Raw genomic sequence first — 19524 nt, forward strand, 5'->3', positions numbered from 1 at the left:
AGTTGTTAATAGCCAAACTAAAGTGTGTTCTTATTGTAAGAAATCTTAAAAAAATCATCCCTAATAAAGCACAGAAAAATATTAACAAGTCTAGTTTGTTCCATATAGAGTCTAAATATCCGCTGAACTTTCTGTAAAGATGACCAATGTTAGATATTTAGGTTTTCAACATTTAAATTCATAATTTCTTACTTTCAAATCTTGAAACATTTATACTCCCTTAAATATACTTAAATATTTCTTGATTATTTAATTTCCCCCCTTTAACTGTAAGTTAACAAAAACAAACTTTTTGAATTTTTTTTATACTTATTTCAGATTCTATATGATATAGATAATATTCATGCTTATTAAGAATAAGGTTGATTATCTTTCCTGATAACTCTATTTCCCGGCTGGATGATAAATTCCCGCATTTCATCCAGTGCCATTGTGACAAACCAAATATAAACAACAACTTCACTTTTTTGTACCCTCCAATCAAATTCAAATAATAGAAAATAAGAGTAGATGAATAGAAATATAACATAGCTGATACAGTGCTCAATATACTTCACAAAAGGAGTCCTGATATATACAGAAATAAATTGCAACAAAAAATATGATGCTATTTCATTTGAAAAAAAGCACATTTTATGAAAAGCTTATTTTATTCTACAAATAAGATGTAACTTCTACGAAAATATGTTTTTTTTGTGGATGAAAGTAAAATCAAGGTTCAAATAAAACTTGCAAATAGTGTTTCTTTTCTTGTGTTATAACCTGTAATACGGAAAGGACAAACCCATATTTTGTAGAAAAGAGTCATGAACTGCTAAATATTTCCTGAATATTGTAAACAGTCGACATCTGTTCATGAGATACAAATATACTTGACTTATATGTCCTAAAACTTAATTATTTAATTTAAAGTACAATTTATTCCTTCCTAAAGAATACAAATATTTTCTGCCAAACTGTCAAATCCCCTCCATCATCCCCTAATTTTTGAAAAGTATACAAGGAGTTGATGGTTAGCAGTGGCGGACACAGGATACCAAGAATTACTTTTTTATGGGTCAAGTTGATGATACCACGTGTCCAGGCTTGGTTCACAAATTCTTGACAGACCTTAACATCACGAAATTGATTTATAGTACATGTGTTTATTTTTTTCATTATGAATGATTTAAATACCTGATTGGCAATGAATTTTCTTAGATTTCCAACATATCCCAAATGAACCATACTCCAATTTCCAAACCTTAGTTTATAAAATTTTTATTAAAATTACAAAAGGTTCATCCATTCTAATCAAAAATACTGTGTCTAACACAGGGGGTGAAGCGATAAGCAGTGTATAAGTTATGTGATGATTCTGCTTTGTTTGCTGAATTAATTGTCGGATTGGCCTGTAAGTAGGTTTCCTTGCAATATCTTTTCCTTGTCAACATCTAGGTTCCCATACAGAGAACTTCTGGTCACAGTACCCAGCCTGAATAGACAGTTCACTACTTCTGACAGAATTACTGTATGATAGTCTCCTATACTCTTGATGGGCAGTCTGAAATTTATTTAAAAGCCATGATTTTTAATGTTAATTTTAAAGTTTATCTGTAATGATAATGGTTGGCAGCAGCGGAAATGGCTGAAGGGGAAAGGCCTGAATGTTGTAATCAACTTAGTTTTGGGGCGACGGACATATATCTTCTATATGGTAGAAATGTATACAGAGAGAAGACATAGTGTTGTGCATCAAAAAAGGGGATAAATATACAAGAAGAGTGTAGATTGTTTATCAAAAATAATCTAATATTTTTGTGGATAACTTAAGAAGTTATCCTATTAGCACCTTTTTCTTTTCTGTCTTTGATAGCTGATAGTAACAAAAAATATTCGGTTTTATAAAGCACCAGATTCTTGTCTAACCAGGGTAGAAATAGGTAAAGCATTTATGTTTCATTATAAATGCGCAGCTACGCTGTAATCTGTTCGCTCCACAGGCTTCTAAACTATACATCTACCTCATTAGAAAGTCATATTCTAAACCATATCGTATGGCAATTTAACAGCCATTCTTTAAATCCAGGGCTTTCTAATAGTTAAGGCATTTCATGATGGGTTTCAGCCATACATAATTCTCTAGTCAGTCCTAGACATAGAGGTTATTAGATATATTTAGCCACTAAAAATTCAGAAAATTTTGCTTCAAACTAATAGCTCTTTTTATTGAAAACTTTTAGTTGAAAAAACAATTTACGCCATAGGCATTGAAACCTATTTAACTATCCAAACTTCTTTCTTTGGTGATTTGAGGGAAAAATACTTGTAAGAACAACCATATTAAATTTTGTGGCTTGTGCAATCATCAGTTGCATCAAGGGTTGCATATTCATGGCAGCTATTCACAATCACAATTTAGGGCAGTAATATGTGCCCCTCTAACACATTTTTCTAAGCTGCAAGCAAGCTCATTCTACTTATACCATTATTGACCTGCAGGAAGGATCTCAAGCTATAGAAGCAGCCAAGGCATCTACTTCCTAGCTGGCTCTCTATGGGAGCCAGTACTATAAATGGCTTTCTATGACAGTCAAGCTTTCTGGTGCAGTAAAGTATAACCGGCTTTCTGGTGCAGCCACGTCCTTGTACAGTATAACCGGCTTTCTGGTGCAACTATGACCTTCTACAGCATAACCGGCTTTCTGGTGCAACCATAACCTTGTACAGTATAACCAGCTTTCTGGTGCAACCATGACCTTGTACAGTATAACCATGAACCTCGTAAAAGTGTTGAACTATGACGTCAGAAAAAAATGACAATTAACCAATGAGAAGCCAGTATTCACTTTAATTGACCAATGGTAAAATATATAGCGGTCTCTCATTAGTTAACTGTTAATTTTTTCTGACGTCATAGTCAGACACTTTTACTGGGTTCTATAACCATCTTTCTGGTGCAACCATGACCTTGTACAGTATAACCAGCTTTCTGGTGCAACCATGACCTTTTTACAGTATAACCGGCTTTCTGGTGCAACTATGACCTTGTATAGTATAATTAAATTCCTTCTGCAAACATGTCCTTGTACAGTATAACCAGCTTTCAGGTGCAACCATGACCTTGTACAGCATAACCGGCTTTCTGGTGCAACCATAACCTTGTACAGTATAACCAGCTTTCTGGTGCAACCCTGACCTTTTACAGTATAACCGGCTTTCTGGTGCAACCATGACCTTGTACAGTATAACTGGCTTTCTGCTGCAACCATGACCTTGTACAGTATAACTGGTTTTCTAGTGCAACCATGACCTCGTACAGTATAACCGGCTTTCTGGTGCAACCATGACCTTGTACATGTACAGTATAATTGACTTTCTGGTGCAACCATGACCTTGTATAGTACAGTATGACCCTCGAAAAAGTATCTTTAAGGGTATACAGTCCTTATTTCTTAATGTATCACAAAAAATAGCATATGTCCTTGTTCTCTGTACATTTCCACACAAACATATATAAAAATTTTTGTTTTACCTCCATTAACACCAGAGATTTTTAGAGCTAAAGTTTTGAAAAAGTGACTGAGAAAAATATTTTTTTTTTGTTTCCCACTATTTTTGGATGATTACATTATGTCTTTCTGGTAACTGAAGAATGATAAACAAAGAAAAACATGGTAACTAATTATTTCTTTTTATTCCACCAAAAAATATAAATTTTTAAAGGCAAAAAATACTACTGAATGAATTGATTATTTGCAAATTTCAGGCTATTTACTTACCCTTATTTAAGAAAAGGATTGATTATGACAGTTGCTCCGCCCCCTTTTTTGACATCTCAATCACTTAATAGGGGGTTAATTAAGCTTTTTAGACTAAAAAATCATTACTATGTAATTTTATTTTTCTTATAACTTTTGTGTTATTAAAGTTATGATTATGAAACAAAAACAATATTCCTGCTATATTCATAAAGATTTATTTGGTTTTTTAATCTAAAACAATTTTGCCACATAAGTAAGTTTTTCAAAATATCATTACACAAGAAAGACTCAAAAATATGTGTAAAAAAAGACTTTTAACTTAAAACCTAAATTTTTTGTTTCATTTTTGTATAAAGTTTCTGCTAGTAACAAAAATAATAGGATTTCTGTCTTAATTTTGCCAAAAAAGTCAATTTATGTTAAAAGTTACTTTTTGCTCAGTCACTTTTTCAAAACTTTAGCTCTAACAATCTCAAGTGTTGGAGGTAAACTTAATTTTTTTATATATGCTTGTGTGGAAATGTACAGAGAACAAGGACATATGCTATTTTTTATGATACATTAAGAAATAAGGGCTGTATACCCTTAAAGATACTTTTTCGAGGGTCATACTGTATAACTGGCTTTCTGGTGCAACTATGACCTTGTACAGCATAACCGGCTTTCTGCTGCAACCATGACCTTGTACAGTACAGGGTGGGGCAAATAAGACCGGACAAATTCTAACTTCTAAACAAATTAACATAAAATCGTCAATTTTAAAGATTTTATTGAATTTTAAAAGCTGGCAAGCAAAATAGGTATATGACTATTAGATTATTTGATAAAATCGCCGCCAGCCTCAATCACCGCCTTCACCCGCCCCCTGAACTGCCCGCAAGCCCTGGTCACCATGTCCCTGTCCAAGCTGGCGTATTTCTCCTTGATGGTGGCAATGAGGGAGGTCTTTGTTGTATAGGCACGTCTATTGGTGCATGCTTCAAAGTAGCCCTAGGACTAAAAGTCCATTGAATTAAGATCGGGCTGCTGGAAGGCCCCATTTCCTTAGGAACGTGAGTAACCGCAGGATCCAAATTCACCCATCTTTAACGCTACCCTTTGACACGGAGGCTCTCATTTGGACCACAGTTGAGCTGGAACGACGTTCTATACCTTTTTGGAAATGGCATGAAGATTCAGCTAGGGTTGTCAGCGCAATTTATAGTCTAAAATGAGTTTTTAAGTTCCATATGGGTCTCTAACGTCAAGAACCGAGAAATTTTGACGATTTCACACAATTTTTGACATCTTTAAATCTGCCACGTTTCACTTTGCCGGAGTATTACAGCCAAGCCACTTTAGATAGAGAGCTCTAGTCTTTTCTAGTGTCTTACTTATGTATCTAACAGTATACCCAACAAGTTGCATAACTCTACCTCATCTACAGATGGGCTGAGATCCGATTTAGTGGGCCCTAGTCGAGAATCCAGATTATTCCACCGGCGCATTTCGAATCTGCCTTGTTGAACATAAGCGCGGCCAGCTCGGAGTACGAGCCCATCTTCGTCCAAAGATTTTTTTGTGCTAAAAGGTAATTACCTAGGCTTTTTATAGTGGGGTAAAACGTCTTGATCGGTCAAGTAGTTTTGGCGCTATGGCCGTTTAAAGTTTGTCCGGTCTTATTTGTCCCACCCTGTATATCCGGCTTTCTGGTGCAACTATGACCTTTTACAGTATAACCAGCATACTGGTGCAACAGGGCTTTCTGCTGCAACCATGACCTTGTACAGTATAACAAGCTTTCTAGTGCAACCATGAAGGAAGGATCTCAAGCTATAGAAGCAGCCAAGGCATGTACTTCATAGCTGGCTTTCTATGGGAGCCAAGACTATAAATGGCTTTCTATGACAGTCAAGCTTTCCACAGCAGCCATTACCTTGTACAGTATAACCGGCTTTCTGGTGCAGTCATGACCTTCAAAAACTTTCTACGGCAGCAACCAAGACCAACAAAAACCTGCATGAAGTATAAAAAACCTACTTCACCTGAATTTTAGCTAATTAAATTAAAATAAAAGTATTTTAGAGTCATCTTTATTGGACAGTTAAATCCTACCCTAAATGGATATGAAAACCTCAGGAACGGAGAAAATCGCCAAAAATCACGCCTTCATTTCCCCTATAAATAAGCAGAATATGGAATTTAAAAAATTTCCTCTACAGAGGGTGGGATCGACTGAACCTGACACAACAGGGTTATCAAATATACAGGTTTTGAATACTGCGGTTATGCATTTTTGCTCCGCGAAAGTTTAGTTCTATTATATCTTCAGAGATAAAATAATCTGAGAGCAAAGTTCGAAAACAGCTTTTTTTTAATGGATTCTTTTGACAAAATGGTGAGCTGGTCAATTTTTTAGGCCATTATTCAACGGTTTTCGCTCTGCCACGACCAAACTGTTAGAGGTAATCCAACGGGACCTTTTGCCCAGCCTAACCCTGGTTAATGGAGAGGTTAATTAAAAGAATCAAAGGACGAGTTGATAATCGCCAGTTGGCGCTTATTTTCCTCTCCTACCCTTGCCTTGCACTTAATTTCAGAGTTAAGATTTTAACAATGACCATGACCATTCATACAAAATAACACTAATGTGTCAATTTCACTTGTAAATGTTGTTGTGACTGTGATATATAGAAAAGCTAAACAACTTCAACTCGTTGACATAATTGGACAGGGAAGATTGTTATGTGTTATGTATATTCCAGGGATCATCATCAGATTTATTTGAATAGCTCATATAGGTGGGGCAGGTTTGCAGCTATCAAAACTTTATGAATTCTACAAATAATTTTCTAACAAAATTAAGCTTTCAAAAGAAGAAAAAAAAAGTTTTAAACGTTTCTATGATTTTGATAATTTTCATGACAAAACCTGTATTGTCCTGTTGTGACGTCACAAATTTCGAGAAAGGGAAATGAAAAGGGAAAGGAGATCCCCATTTCTCTCATCCCCCCTAAAAAGATTTTCTTCCCCCTTACCTTCTCCTATCCTGAAATTTATGACGTCACAACAGGACAATATAGGATTTGTCATTTTCATTATTATAACATATTTAAAAAAATAAAATTTAGTTACCGTGAACTTCTTTTGAAAACCATATTAACTGCCATTGACCTGTCCTTCAAGTATGCCATGTCAAGCAGCTGATTTGCCTGTTTTCAGGATAATAAAGTTGCATTGCAAATTTCAAATTCTAAACAATTTTTGTTATTCATCCTATAATAATGAAGTACCAGCGATTTTTATTATTCATTAATTTATCTTGCCCTGAGATGGTTTTAGGCAATTTTGCTGAAACAACATTTCTTATATGCAATTGAACAGCCCCTAAAGGCATTGGGCGAAACCACAAGAATTAAAGATCATTAACCCACATTTTCTTCTGATAAAGATAATGTGTGTATAGTCCCTTTTGTAACAACGCCTCTTAAGAGCGTTTCGTCGTATTTTCACAATGGCTTTTGATAGGTCATTCTAGGTTAGGTTAGATTATGTTAGGTCAGGTAATTGCCACGCAGGGTTAGAGCCCCCCGCAGGGGCCAGAAGTAGGAGAAAGGATACTGTGAAAATACGAAGAAACGCCCCTGCCGTTGCCACGAAAGTGACTATACCCATTAATTTTTATGAGAACTACCTGTTTATTTGCAAAGTTAAGAAAAAAATACAAGAAAAAGTAAAACTGTTAATTTGTCAAAAAATGTTTTATTTATCATCTTTGAAAGTTTTTCTGGTATATTCATATATATGTATTTTTTATTCCTGCCTGAACTATAAAATAATCCATCTTCTTGTGGATTGTAGAATCATTGTGGTAGTTGAATTTTAATAGGGTTGAATAAATGGAGGCTAAAATAATGATTGATTTTATAAATATTGACATATAGGTTTTCGAGTTTTTGAATGATGAAAGTTTCATAGATGAAAATTTATACATCAAAGACAATTTTGAAGAATATAAATTTGAAGTAGTTTATTAACATTAATATTGACCAAGTCTAAAATTTAATTTATAATGTGTGATAATAATTACAAAGAATGCAAAATTTGTAAGAACTTTTTACCTATTACTAAGGCACCAAGAACAGGGCTGCTACATTTTGTCCACAAAAAATGTAAAATACTCATTTTCTTACATAGCACTGCCCAAAGTATTAGTTCAAAGTAAGCATCATCAAATCCTACCCCAAGGATTATATTTACTTTAAGATTTATTACAATGAAATCATTGATTTAAAAAAATAATTACGTGATAATTTATTAATTTTTAATTATAGCTGATGGCTTATTAGATCTTACATATCATCATATTATAGTAAGTTATAATAAAACTTAAGGAGACGGGGTTGCTAATTTGCTGAGCTTCTCATGCTTTACCTATATGAGCGATTACTTTTCCGGTTTTTTTCCTTATGAATTATTTTCGACAGATTTTTTATAAAACGGCTTGCTTTATTGCATCAAGATCCATGACAGATCTATATAGGAAATAAACGTCTATATATGAGCTCGAATCTTCCAATAGTAGAGTGTTTAATACTAAGTGCTCCAAAAATCCATAATAAACTCTCATTGACCAGAACTATAAGACCCATTATTTTACTCTATAAAGAATAAATTATTTTCTAATTTCATGCTGCTATTTGAATTATACTAAAGTATTAAATTTCTATTCATAAAATAGAAAATTTAATTTTATAAAATAGTAAATCAAAGAAAACTTAGTTTTAAAATAATTAGATACTAGCGCTGCGTCTGTAATGTGTTCAGATATTAAACTAAAATTTAACACTTGACTAAATATTGTAACCCTTTGAGGACGATAATTTGAAACAAAAAAATTCTAGGATCCTAAAATATTTTAGAGAAAGAGAGACAAAATTATGAATAGGGTTTTAAATAAAAATAATAAAATTTAAAAAAAGATGGAGGGAAAGCGAAGATATTTTGATTGATATTCAGTGATTGGACAATGGAAGAAAATGATTAATATTCAGAGATAGGCCAATGGAAGAAAAAGATTAAGATTCAATCTAGCCAATAGCGAGATAATTTTAGAACGCCGCCTCTAGTCATTTAATAAGGAAATATTTTGTTAGATAAATATTTTTTTTTGTGTAAATTTCTTTTTTTTCAAATATCAAGTGAATAACCCTTAACCCGTATGGCCGTATTGCATACGCAGTTTGACATAACCAAAGACATTAAAAATAGACCATACTGCTTCTGATACACGACATCAGATTAATCGTAAGAGTAGGATGCTTGGGATGGGTGACCAGAGACAGGTCTGCTCTCCATGCTGTACCATGCATTGATGAACCTAGAAGCTACACCAGAATAGTTCAAGGGTACTGGAAAGGTTCTAGAGAAGATGCATGACTGAGTACTGGTAACTTTCTCCAGTTCAGGGGGTTTGGGTGGGGCGGCTAATTTTGAATTACCAATACCAGCAAAAATATTGCACCTGGAAACTTTGGACAATGTCAGGCCGGATAGAACCATTTGAAGCCTCCAGCTTTAATAACAAAAATGTTAAAGGTATTTTAAAATAAAATTTTAGGTATAAGAAAATTTTGAAAGTCACGATAGAAATTTAGAAACGAAATTACGTTGCCAGAAGGAAAATTAAGAGCTTGTTTTCGGCAGAAAGTTAGGTTTACTGTTGATTGAGGCTTCAAATTTTGGGTATTGGGTCTACTTGTGGCAGTCTTTCAGCAGTTAGAGCGGAGTATTTCTTGCAGACTTCCTTTAAGGATTTAAATTGCTTCAGTATATTGGAAGTGAAATTTAGGAAAAATAGCAGTTGCTAGCATACACAAAATTTGGAATTCCCACAGCATAACCTTAAAGACCAAGTTACGACTTGAAATCAAAATTTCTCTTTGTTCTGCTGCATTGGGCTGAAATATTGTTTCTTAACACAGCAGGAGTCTCAAAGCTGCAGTTGTATGTCAATAAAAGTCTCAGGAGAATCCTTAAGATCTTTTGGCCAAATAAGATCACAAATACTTACCTTATGGAGCGCTGTAATATGTCAGACATCAAACTGACAATAACATAGAGTAAAGGACATAATGATTTAACCAATCAAGCCTTGACCTAGAATCCCCAAGGAAAGAGAAAACCAGGTAGACCCTAAACAACCTGGAGAAGGAAACTCCTATGTGAACTGAAAGATAAGAAAATATAATTATATATAAGGCTTGCCTTTGCCTCAAACAGGGGCAACTCATCACTATGCAAAGTTAGGACATCTTGACAAAGATAATACAATCAAAGAGTTAGTTCCCTGTTGGGTCGATTTCACCTAATACCCCAGTTGTTTGGACAGAAAAAAGAGAGATTGGTTTCTCAATAGTTATCTTGACATTATAGTATCATGCGTGGGTTAAAAAGTATCATGGTAGTTGTTAGGTAAATACTCCTTGACCTTTAGCATCATGTTTATCCTTTTTTTCTTGGTCGGTGAAATTCTTTGGATTATCAAGCTTATACAACATTTCTCTTATTTTATAATCAGGTTGTCGATTTTATACTTTTTAGTAATGAAGCTACTTTATTCACTGTGTCTGTCAGTCCGCCTGTAACGATTTGTGAAAATGTTATTTTTATTAACTGCTATTTAGACAGCTGAAATGCTTGTTAAAGATTTCTTGTTCCAATAAGCATAATTAATTTGGTCTGCTAATCAATAAACTTTGGGTCCGTCGGTCTGTCAGTCCTGCTTCAAAAGATGAAAATCTTCATTTTAAAAAAAGTTTTAATGTTTTTTTTCTAATTATAACATATTCTCTCTTATTCTTTTTTTATGACAAATGAACACCTGATCTATATCTCATTTAGTACGAGTGTCCATACTTGATATTTTGTGCTTTGCTACTTAAAAATTGGATTAATATTGAAAGAAAAAATAAACCAAAAACGAAAACATCTATAATTTTAAAAAATAGACCACTGTTCCTGTGAGCTTTTATAGAGAAAACCAACAACTTATGAACATGTCTAGAAAACATTTTATATGAAATAGTTAATGTTCATTTTTAACATTAAAGCTAGCGTTGCTACAAAAGACCGAACATGTATTGAGCATGTCCTTCAACATAATACTGCATTTATAATTAAATTAATATTTTGCTTAACAAGCAGGTTAGGATTTATAGATGATGCCAGCCTTGTATTTATGTCATACTTTAATTAGGCCTTTTTTAGGATTATGTCTTTTATATTTTATGTCTTTTGTAAATTAGGTTTTCTGTAATTAGGTCTTTTATGGCAACGCCATACAAAAAACTTTTATGGGATTTAAATTAAGCCTTTCTTAATTCGCTTCCAAATGGTCAAGTTAATAATTCTTCTATAAACTATTTTAGAAAGATTTATAAAAAATACTATAATTGATAATACCTGAGGTATATATAGTCTTTAAAATCTGAAACAATCCGGAGTTGTTCTTTCAGAGATCTATGCATATCAGCTCCTTCGTTGTACAACTCTCTAAATGTTTGAGTTTTGAAGGACACTAGAGGTAAGGGGGTGGAGGGGAGAGAGTTTATTCTCCCCCCCCCCCACTTATAGTTTTAGTGTTAAAAATAGTTACAAACAATGCAACCTAAGAACTATAAGAAGCTACAGGAGAACCATATCGGTTCAGCGGAGAGCGCGATTTAAACTCATAGAAATTATGTTATTTCTTTATAATTATTTACATATATTATCCTTAAGTAATGTTCGTTTTAGACATAAAACAAGTAGTAAATAATAAGATCACAGCTTGTTAAGTAAAAAGCAAGCAACATTACCATAGTCACTTAGTTAAAAGAATCAACATTTAAATTCTCCCAGTAGTTCAACTAATTTCTTTATAAAATGTTTGGACTATAACAAAGGCCAATAGTAACTCGGATGCTAATTATTGGGTCTAGCAACATATAGACAGTAAAAACATATTTATAAAAAAACATCACCTTAATTTGGCTACAGTGAGATAATTCTGCATGGAAAACCCATTCATAACAAGAACTTTGATGAAATCTATTTTTTCATGCAGTAAACATTGAGTCATTATTTCATCAAACTCAGAGTCATCAAAGCTACAAAAAGTATAATCATACATAGTTGAATTATGTATGACTGTCCGACCGTTTGCTAACCAAGTAATTGATCTTTTCAGGGAGTATATCTCACAGTAGTGGAAAGCATGCCCCAGATAAAAATTGCCTCTCGAGGCCGAAGCTGCAATGGTAAAATAGAAGCTAGAAAGAAAATTTCATATAGAAAAATAGATATAAAATAGGATATCTAATATTATCTACTTGCTAGTGAGTTCCTGGCATCTAGGGGGCCAAAGAGTTAGTTATGGGGCAGAAAAATAGTCTGAAAACATCCCAAGGATTAAATCTAAATGTAAAATAGTCTAGAAACATTCCATGACTTATGTAAAGCTATCCTATAAAGGAGAACTTAATCAGTTCAGTAGTTATTGAAATCTTAAGCTTCAGACAAAAAACCTTAGTACATTTTACAATAGGATTATGTATTATTGATTGAGTATATATTTGTTTCTGTTGTGTGGGACCCGAACACAATCAGAAAGTGTATATATGATTGACGATTCAGAGCGCGAGATTATAATTAAAGAAAATAAAAGAAGAGTTAATAGTTGACTAATAAAAACAATATTTTAAAATTTAAGTCAATTGTACTTTCAACCAAATATAAAAGAATTTTAATGATAATCATAAAACAATAACATTTAAACAAGGATGACAACATCCATAGGTAGAGAAGCACAAAAATTATGTATAAGAGTTTAAAGATTAGTTGTCAAAAACATTTAGGGTAGTGCGGGGTTAATGCGGTCATCGGGTCAATTCCGGTCAAACGACCAACTTTTTTAAAACCGTTTTTTAACGGTGTTCTAAACGTTTGCGAGAGATCTTCAGAAAAGCAAAGTTGTAGTTTATTGCCTATACTTTCATTTCTTACTTCAAAAATTTTTGTCAGATCACTCCTTCTATGATTTTTTTGCCCTCAAAAAGTTGCAAAAAATTTGCAAAAAAAAATTTCAAAATAGGCCATGTTCAATCTAAAATTGTGAAAAAATGGTAAGTCCTATCGACCCCCGGGTTTTTGTAAAATGAAAGATATGGCATTCATTTATCGTTTGCAATTGGAGGCGTTGTTCTAACTTGATTTTTTCATAATTTTTTTTTCGTCTAAAATAAATGGTCTAATCCGGTCACTTTTTTTACTTTTTTTTATTACTGTATTTATAACTGTATAATACCCTAATGTTTTATTTAGGTGATCTGGAAGCATAAACAACCTAAATGCATGACCTAAGCTTTAATCATTGCCTTGCCTGTTGTGTGATGTACATTACTAGTCATTTTACTGCTTGTATTATGTCATGTTTTGTTGCCTAAGCTTTTCAATTTGTAAAGACATTAAAAATTTTTCAGACACATTTTTATAGTAATGTGAAGGGTATATCACCCAAAGGAACGCCTTAAATATTTTCCTGAAGATTTATCAGCTGCATTGGCTCATGTAAGAAGGGGTATGTCTATTAGAAAGACTGCTAGAAGATTTAAAATTCCATATGAAACCCTTGCATCTTTTTCGTATAAGAGGGTGTTCGAGATTTTTGCGCGGTTTGGATTTTTTATGTCAAATCGGCTAGGATTAAGCTAGAAAGGTGTTTAAGGTGTCTATAGAAAGCTCTTTGCATGTTCTAACAAAAACTCCCCAAGATATGGGTTCTATCTCCAAGATTTAGAGTACATATTCAAGATTTTGCATTTTCAAAATTCCTGTTGCATAAAATGTGTTGAAATATTAGAGTTAGACCCCATATCATTTCGAGTTAATTGTCAGGCATGTAATTTTGCATCTTTAGACACCTTAACCACCCTTGTAGGTCAATCCTAGCCAATTTGAGACAAGAAAAAATGTATCAAAAACTGCTGTCAAAACTGGCAGGATTTTTAAAATTTAAAAATTATTGGGAAAAAATCACTTTTTTCAAGAAATTCCAAGACCTGCGAATCAGAAATTGCCTCTAATTTATGTATAAAGCTTAAAAAAACCTAATCATATAATAAAAAGTATGATTTTTTTAAAAAAGTTTGCATGAAAAAAATTGATGTTTTTTTGCGATTTTACCGACTTTTTTATAATGGGGAAAATGTGGTCAAAAAATTGTCTGATCTGCATGCGACTAGTACTGTTAGAAAGCTAATGACCTCAGCTTTCTACTCATAGTTTAAAATGTTAAAAAAAAAAATTTAAGGGGGTGTTCCACCCCCCCAAAGTCAACTGACCGAAATAGCCCCACCGGTGGGGTTATTCCGTTATAGGCCAACCGCCGCCCTTTAAACCGATTTTTGACCGACTTCTAGTTGCGAGATCTTAATGGGACCAAGACAGGCTTCTTCGTTATTGCTATATCGTTCATTTGCACTCTTAAAAACCGGAAAAAGTTTTTGGGAAGTACGTTTTTTTTTAAGTTGAAGCAAAAAATTGACCGGAATTACCCCGCACTACCCTATATTGGGGAAAAATCATGAAACCTTTTCAACATTTGTTTTTAATTTTTTAATACTTATATATCAGTACTATGACTAACAGACTGTCGGTCAAAGTAAATTACATACTGGATGCTCAAAACAACGGAAAATTTAATTTTGATATTTTTAACTAAAAAAAATTTAAAATCGGACCATAAACACCAAAGATATGAGAAAAAATGTGAAAAATATAAAAATAGCCAAAAACCTGCAAAAAGGCAGTCTGACCGCCATTGATATTTTCTTGAAAAGACAGGAAATTTAATTTTGATATCTATGACTGAAAAGGTATGGATAAAAATGTGAAAAATACAAAAATAGCCTAAAACCTACTAAAAAGCGGTCCGACCGCCATTGATGTTTTATAGTTAATTGGGCTTCTTAATAATGGGGATGTTGTCAAAAAATGTCAGCCTTTTATCTTTTATAGGAGCCGAGAAAATCACGTTTCCCCCAAACTAAGACTGACTGACAGACGGACATTTAAAATTATAGAGTAGCTTTGCTACTAACACGGCCATTTCTAGAGTAGATTTGCGACTATAGATATTAAATATCAATAGATTACTTAATTGATTGGTCTAAGAATATTTTTTCTTCAGCAATATCAACTCTATTCCAAACCATAGCTGAAAAAAATTGCATGTCAATATTATTAATTATTAAATGTTGAATATTTCATTAATTTATAAACTTTTTATGAGGTCAAATGTCTACTCTAAAATAGTTTTCCAGTATGGGTAAAAGGCTATTAAAAAACATGTAATACATGGTTGTATAGAAATTTTAGAAGACTTATATTATCAAAAATGATTGCATATGAAGCCAAGCACTAAAAAATCATGGATGGAATAAACTGACAAAGTGTAGAGCAGATGTTTAGTGGTCATACAAAAGGACACTGGGTTAATAGTTAATCACAAAACCCTTTTCTTAAAAAAAACAGTATCTTTTGTAGAATGACCGACAGACAAATAAAACCATGCTACTTATATTATACGCATTTACATATGGAACCTTCACAAAACTTTCTGAAATAAAAGCCAAGAAAAATACTTTAGACAAACATACATATAGACATTTCTAATTATAGACTAGCTATACTACTAAAAGAATCATTTACCTAGGTATAATTGTTGCATGACAGACAAACCGCCCTTGAGCAACGCTGTTAAAATTTTCTTATCTAGGTTTTCCTCAGATCTTACATCGTAGATTGTCACCAGATCAGAGTGTCTGTAAAATAATGTCCTGTAACACTGCTGCTTTCAAGGACTTCGAAGCTTTTTTTCGGGGGGGCGGGGGGAGAGGGGGGACAGAATCTTTAAACGGAAGTTAGATTTAGTTACCCTCTCCGGCCTCCCTCTTAATTTTTGGGAATGGGGAGGTTAAAGCCTACATTATGTTTTTTGTTAAGGGAATAAATCTATGCCCTCCCTCTCTTTGACATTCTTGTAAGCAACTCTATAACCAAGTTATTACCATACGCTGCCCATCAGACGTTTGGTCAATACCATAGGCGTCCAAGGGGGGGGGGGGTAATGGGGCGATTACCCCCCCCCAAACGAATTTGGGCACCCCCAAAATTTTTTTCATTTTACCCCCCCCATTTAAAATTTACCCCTACCCTGGGGGTGCCGTAGGCACACCCAACCATTTAGGAGGGGGTATTTACCCCCCCCAAACAATTTTGGTGGGGTAAATACCCCCCCCAAAATAGAAAATCTCTAACAAAAAAAATTTTTGCGCGCTTCGCGCGCATTTCTAATACTAAATTTTTGATAAAATTTAAATTACCCCCCCCCCAAAAAAATTTTACCCCTGCCAACAGATTTCAGGGGGGGTAATTACCCCTTCCAAGCAAATTTTACCCCCGGGGTAAAAATTTTGGGGGGGCTAAAAAAAATTTGCGGCGCGCTTCGCGCGCCATTTTACCCCCCCAAAAACCGAATTACCCTCCCCTTAAAAAAATTTTACCCCCCACAAAATAAAAAGCTTGGACGCCCCTGGTCAATACACTATAAAATCTTAATCTTTAATGGCTATATTTTCTATGTTTGTCGAAAAAAAAATATTAAGAGAGGTATAATTGCTCAAAAATAAAATATCTATTTGATGAAAATGTTATAATTGTTTTTTTTTATGTGTTAAATTGACACAAAAAAGGTCTTCAAACTTTTGGAATAATTTGAAGTGTACAGTTATCTCGCAGCGCATATAAATGGGCGAAAAATACTTATTTTACGCGTGTTTTCTTCATATAAACTTTCTTTGTGCATTAATGAAACTTAACTGTTGACCTTCTTATGCCGCTTATAGCGATATGTATGCATAACATGATTGTTTAGCCGTTTGGCCGCAACCTTTAAAGTTCAAAGATTATTGGAGATAAAAAACAATTAATACTTAAAGTTATTTGATTTAAAGAAATTAAAATTGAATGCTTGAATTAATTAGTGACGTATTGACGGGTATGTGTTACTTGTAGATTAGTTACTGTGTTATAATATTTACTTGACACAATCTAAGATCCAGTGGACAAATACATCCTTCTTTTTTTCTCTTTCTTCGCCATCCAGTCTATTTAAGCAAATCTTTGAAACCAAATGTCACTATTCCAATAGATTTTTTACCCTAATATTAAATTATCCGTCCATTTTTTAGTATTTTTTGCATTTTGCTAGATATTTTGATCAATATTATTTCTCTCAATAACGGTATATCCTAATATAATTTATTTGGATCAAATTTTAAAAAATTACTTTCGTTGTCTCATTAAAAAAAACTTTGAAAAGTAAAGCATTTTTTCAAATGTTTTGATGAGTTCAAACAGTTTTTTAAAAGCTTTGACACAAAAGTATATTATTTTGATTAATAATGTATATTTAGAAAAGGGGTTGGTAACTTGTAATATTGTAAACAGTTTAATTTAAGTACTTTTGCAATTTACAGCATTTTATGCTTTTCTGCCATGTTATTTCATTTTGTCCTTTGAACTCAACAAAGCATTTGATGACATTGCATCAAAAACCGATTTACATTTTAAAGTTTTTTTTCACAAAAAAACATGGTAAAACCCATCTTTTTAGTTGATAAACCAAATATTAAACATAAACCTAGTTTATTCACTTAATGCTGGAAGGTGCCTAGAATCACTTGCTCTCGTTCGTGGATAGTTTTTTGTTCGACTTGCAAGGTTCAAGGATTTTTTCCTGTCACTAAAATGTTCTTCTAGTAAACTCTTTACAACTTCTATATGCTCTTCACTCAATACTGGACCAAGCAAACCCTTAGGAATAAACAGTCAATTAGATTTGGGGTCATTGTAGAAAGCTTTGACTATATATCCTGTCACAATGAGAAATAACCCTCCCACTATGTTCCAGCGAGTGCCAAAAAATCGTTTTTTACATTTTGGAAAATACAATTGTTTAGTAATATGCACAAGATTTTTGAAATAAAGCCGACAGAATTAGCTCTTTACTACGGAAAATAAGAATTTTATGTGTAATTATACCAGAGGTATGGAATTAAGTTCCTTTTCATCATTGTAAACAACTATTTTTAAGGTCAACTAAACTACATTTCAAATCAGTGTGGACCCTTTATTTTTAAAGCCATTTTTAAGTACTATATATTTTTGAAATCAGTATGTAATAATTTATACGTTTAGTCTTTAAAAGAAGTCAAATCTCCATTTTTTGTTGTAATTGTAGATGGTTTTCTTAGCATACCCGATTTCTGTAAAATAGACAATTTTCTTCTAATGAAAATTTTACGTTTGGTTCCAGATCTCTTAAGCGCAAAAGAGCGCAAGCAAATCATCTTACATGGTGATATTAGATGTATGTATAATATCAGAGAACTTTACCCTGTGTATGCGAAACTATGCAAAGTTTGTTTTTTTAAGCCCTAAAGATACTGGGTCTATAAAAAAATAACACTTTTTTAAGATATAAAAGTAATATATATTTCTGGTTCCACGCCAAACGTAGGAGTGGAAAAACATCGGAGTGGACAAACGCAGGAGTCCCAAACGTTGGAGTGGGACAAATGTCGGAGTGGACAGACGCAGGATTTTTTTTAGACAAACGTCGGAGTGGACAAACACAGGAGTCCCAAGTTTTTTTTTTAATTTTGATTTTTTTCCAATTTTCTATTTTTTTCAATTTTGAATTTTTTTTATACAAAATGGTTCCGTTATTTTTCTTAGCCACTGCGGCTAGGCATGCTATGGGGCCTAGTGCTGCGGCCATAGTCATTATTTTGTAGACAGGGGTATAAAAAAATTACAAAATTGTAATATTATTAAAATAATGGACACTCCTAGGTTTTACTTGAGCAATGTCCACTCAGACGTTTGTCCACTCAGACGTTTGTCTCACACATACGTTTGTCCACTCCGACGTTTAGGACTCCTGCTTTTGGGACTCCTACGTTTGTCCACTCCGACGTTTGGGACTCCTACGTTTGGGGTAGGACCATATTTCTTATTATTTAAAACACCTATTTAATCTATAAAACAAAGTAGCTTGATGTCAGTCTGTCTGTCCGTCCGTCCGTCTGAAGCTTAAGATCTTGGTAACCACTAAACCGATTGGATTCTACTCTTCAGGGTATATACCTATTGGTCCTGTGGTGGTTTTAAGCTATTTTCTTGGGGGGTGGGACACCCCCAACCCCCCCAAAATTGAAAATTCCCCCCCCCCACAAAAAATTTCATATTTTTTTCTTATTTTAATATTTTTTATGTTTTTATATATTTTTATATTTTTTTATACTTTTTTATATTTTTTTATACTTTTTTATATTTTCAATTATTTTTCTTTTTTTATATTTCTTTTCTTGTTTTAAACTTTGTTTTATCAAATTCGAAAAGATTGTGAAACCTTCCTTCTCCTGTAGGGGCGAAGCCCCCAAAAGGCTAATGGCATAGAAATTTTAAAAAACAATAAAAAAAAGAAAAAATTCAAAGGTTTTAAATAAATATAAAAAGTTATAAAGAGTTATAAAATGTTATAAAGGGGTATAAAATGTTATAAAGAGTTATAAAATGTTAAAAAATACAAAAAATATATAAAAAAAAAAATGTAAAGAAAATTTTTAAAATTTTCCCCTGAACATCCAGAAAAAAAGCCCCTAGAGGCTAGGGGCGAAGCCGCTAGTTAAACTTA

At 33.2% G+C, this 19524-nt stretch overlaps 2 protein-coding genes across 2 annotated transcripts in view; both read right to left on the reverse strand.

The window, feature by feature from the left end:
- Window positions 1-775: 775 nt before the first annotated feature.
- Window positions 776-10282, reverse strand: LOC145329307 (transient receptor potential channel-like). Its single transcript, XM_080173370.1, has 6 exons — window positions 10213-10282; window positions 7844-7960; window positions 7546-7628; window positions 6858-6934; window positions 1177-1243; window positions 776-1110 (listed from the first exon to the last, which is right to left on the reverse strand). Exons 1-6 carry the CDS (start codon window positions 10280-10282, stop codon window positions 919-921), a joined length of 606 nt encoding a protein of 201 aa, XP_080029496.1. The 3' UTR covers window positions 776-918.
- Window positions 10283-10606: 324 nt separating this feature from the next.
- LOC145329288 (transient receptor potential cation channel subfamily M member 6-like) overlaps window positions 10607-19524 on the reverse strand; it is a 35077-nt gene continuing 26159 nt past the window's right edge. The window contains exons 21-27 of the mRNA XM_080173349.1: window positions 17563-17639; window positions 16865-16930; window positions 15474-15586; window positions 14919-14979; window positions 11747-11872; window positions 11187-11276; window positions 10607-10784 (exon numbers count right to left, since the gene is read on the reverse strand). Of these exons, the coding sequence (XP_080029475.1) occupies window positions 10622-10784; window positions 11187-11276; window positions 11747-11872; window positions 14919-14979; window positions 15474-15586; window positions 16865-16930; window positions 17563-17639 (696 nt within the window). The 3' untranslated portion in view covers window positions 10607-10621. The remainder of the gene's footprint in view (window positions 10785-11186; window positions 11277-11746; window positions 11873-14918; window positions 14980-15473; window positions 15587-16864; window positions 16931-17562; window positions 17640-19524) is intronic.

This window comes from Acartia tonsa, chromosome 1, assembly GCF_053477335.1.
Source record: "Acartia tonsa isolate MP-2025a chromosome 1, ASM5347733v1, whole genome shotgun sequence".
In the NCBI taxonomy this organism is placed as follows: Eukaryota; Metazoa; Arthropoda; class Copepoda; order Calanoida; family Acartiidae; genus Acartia; species Acartia tonsa.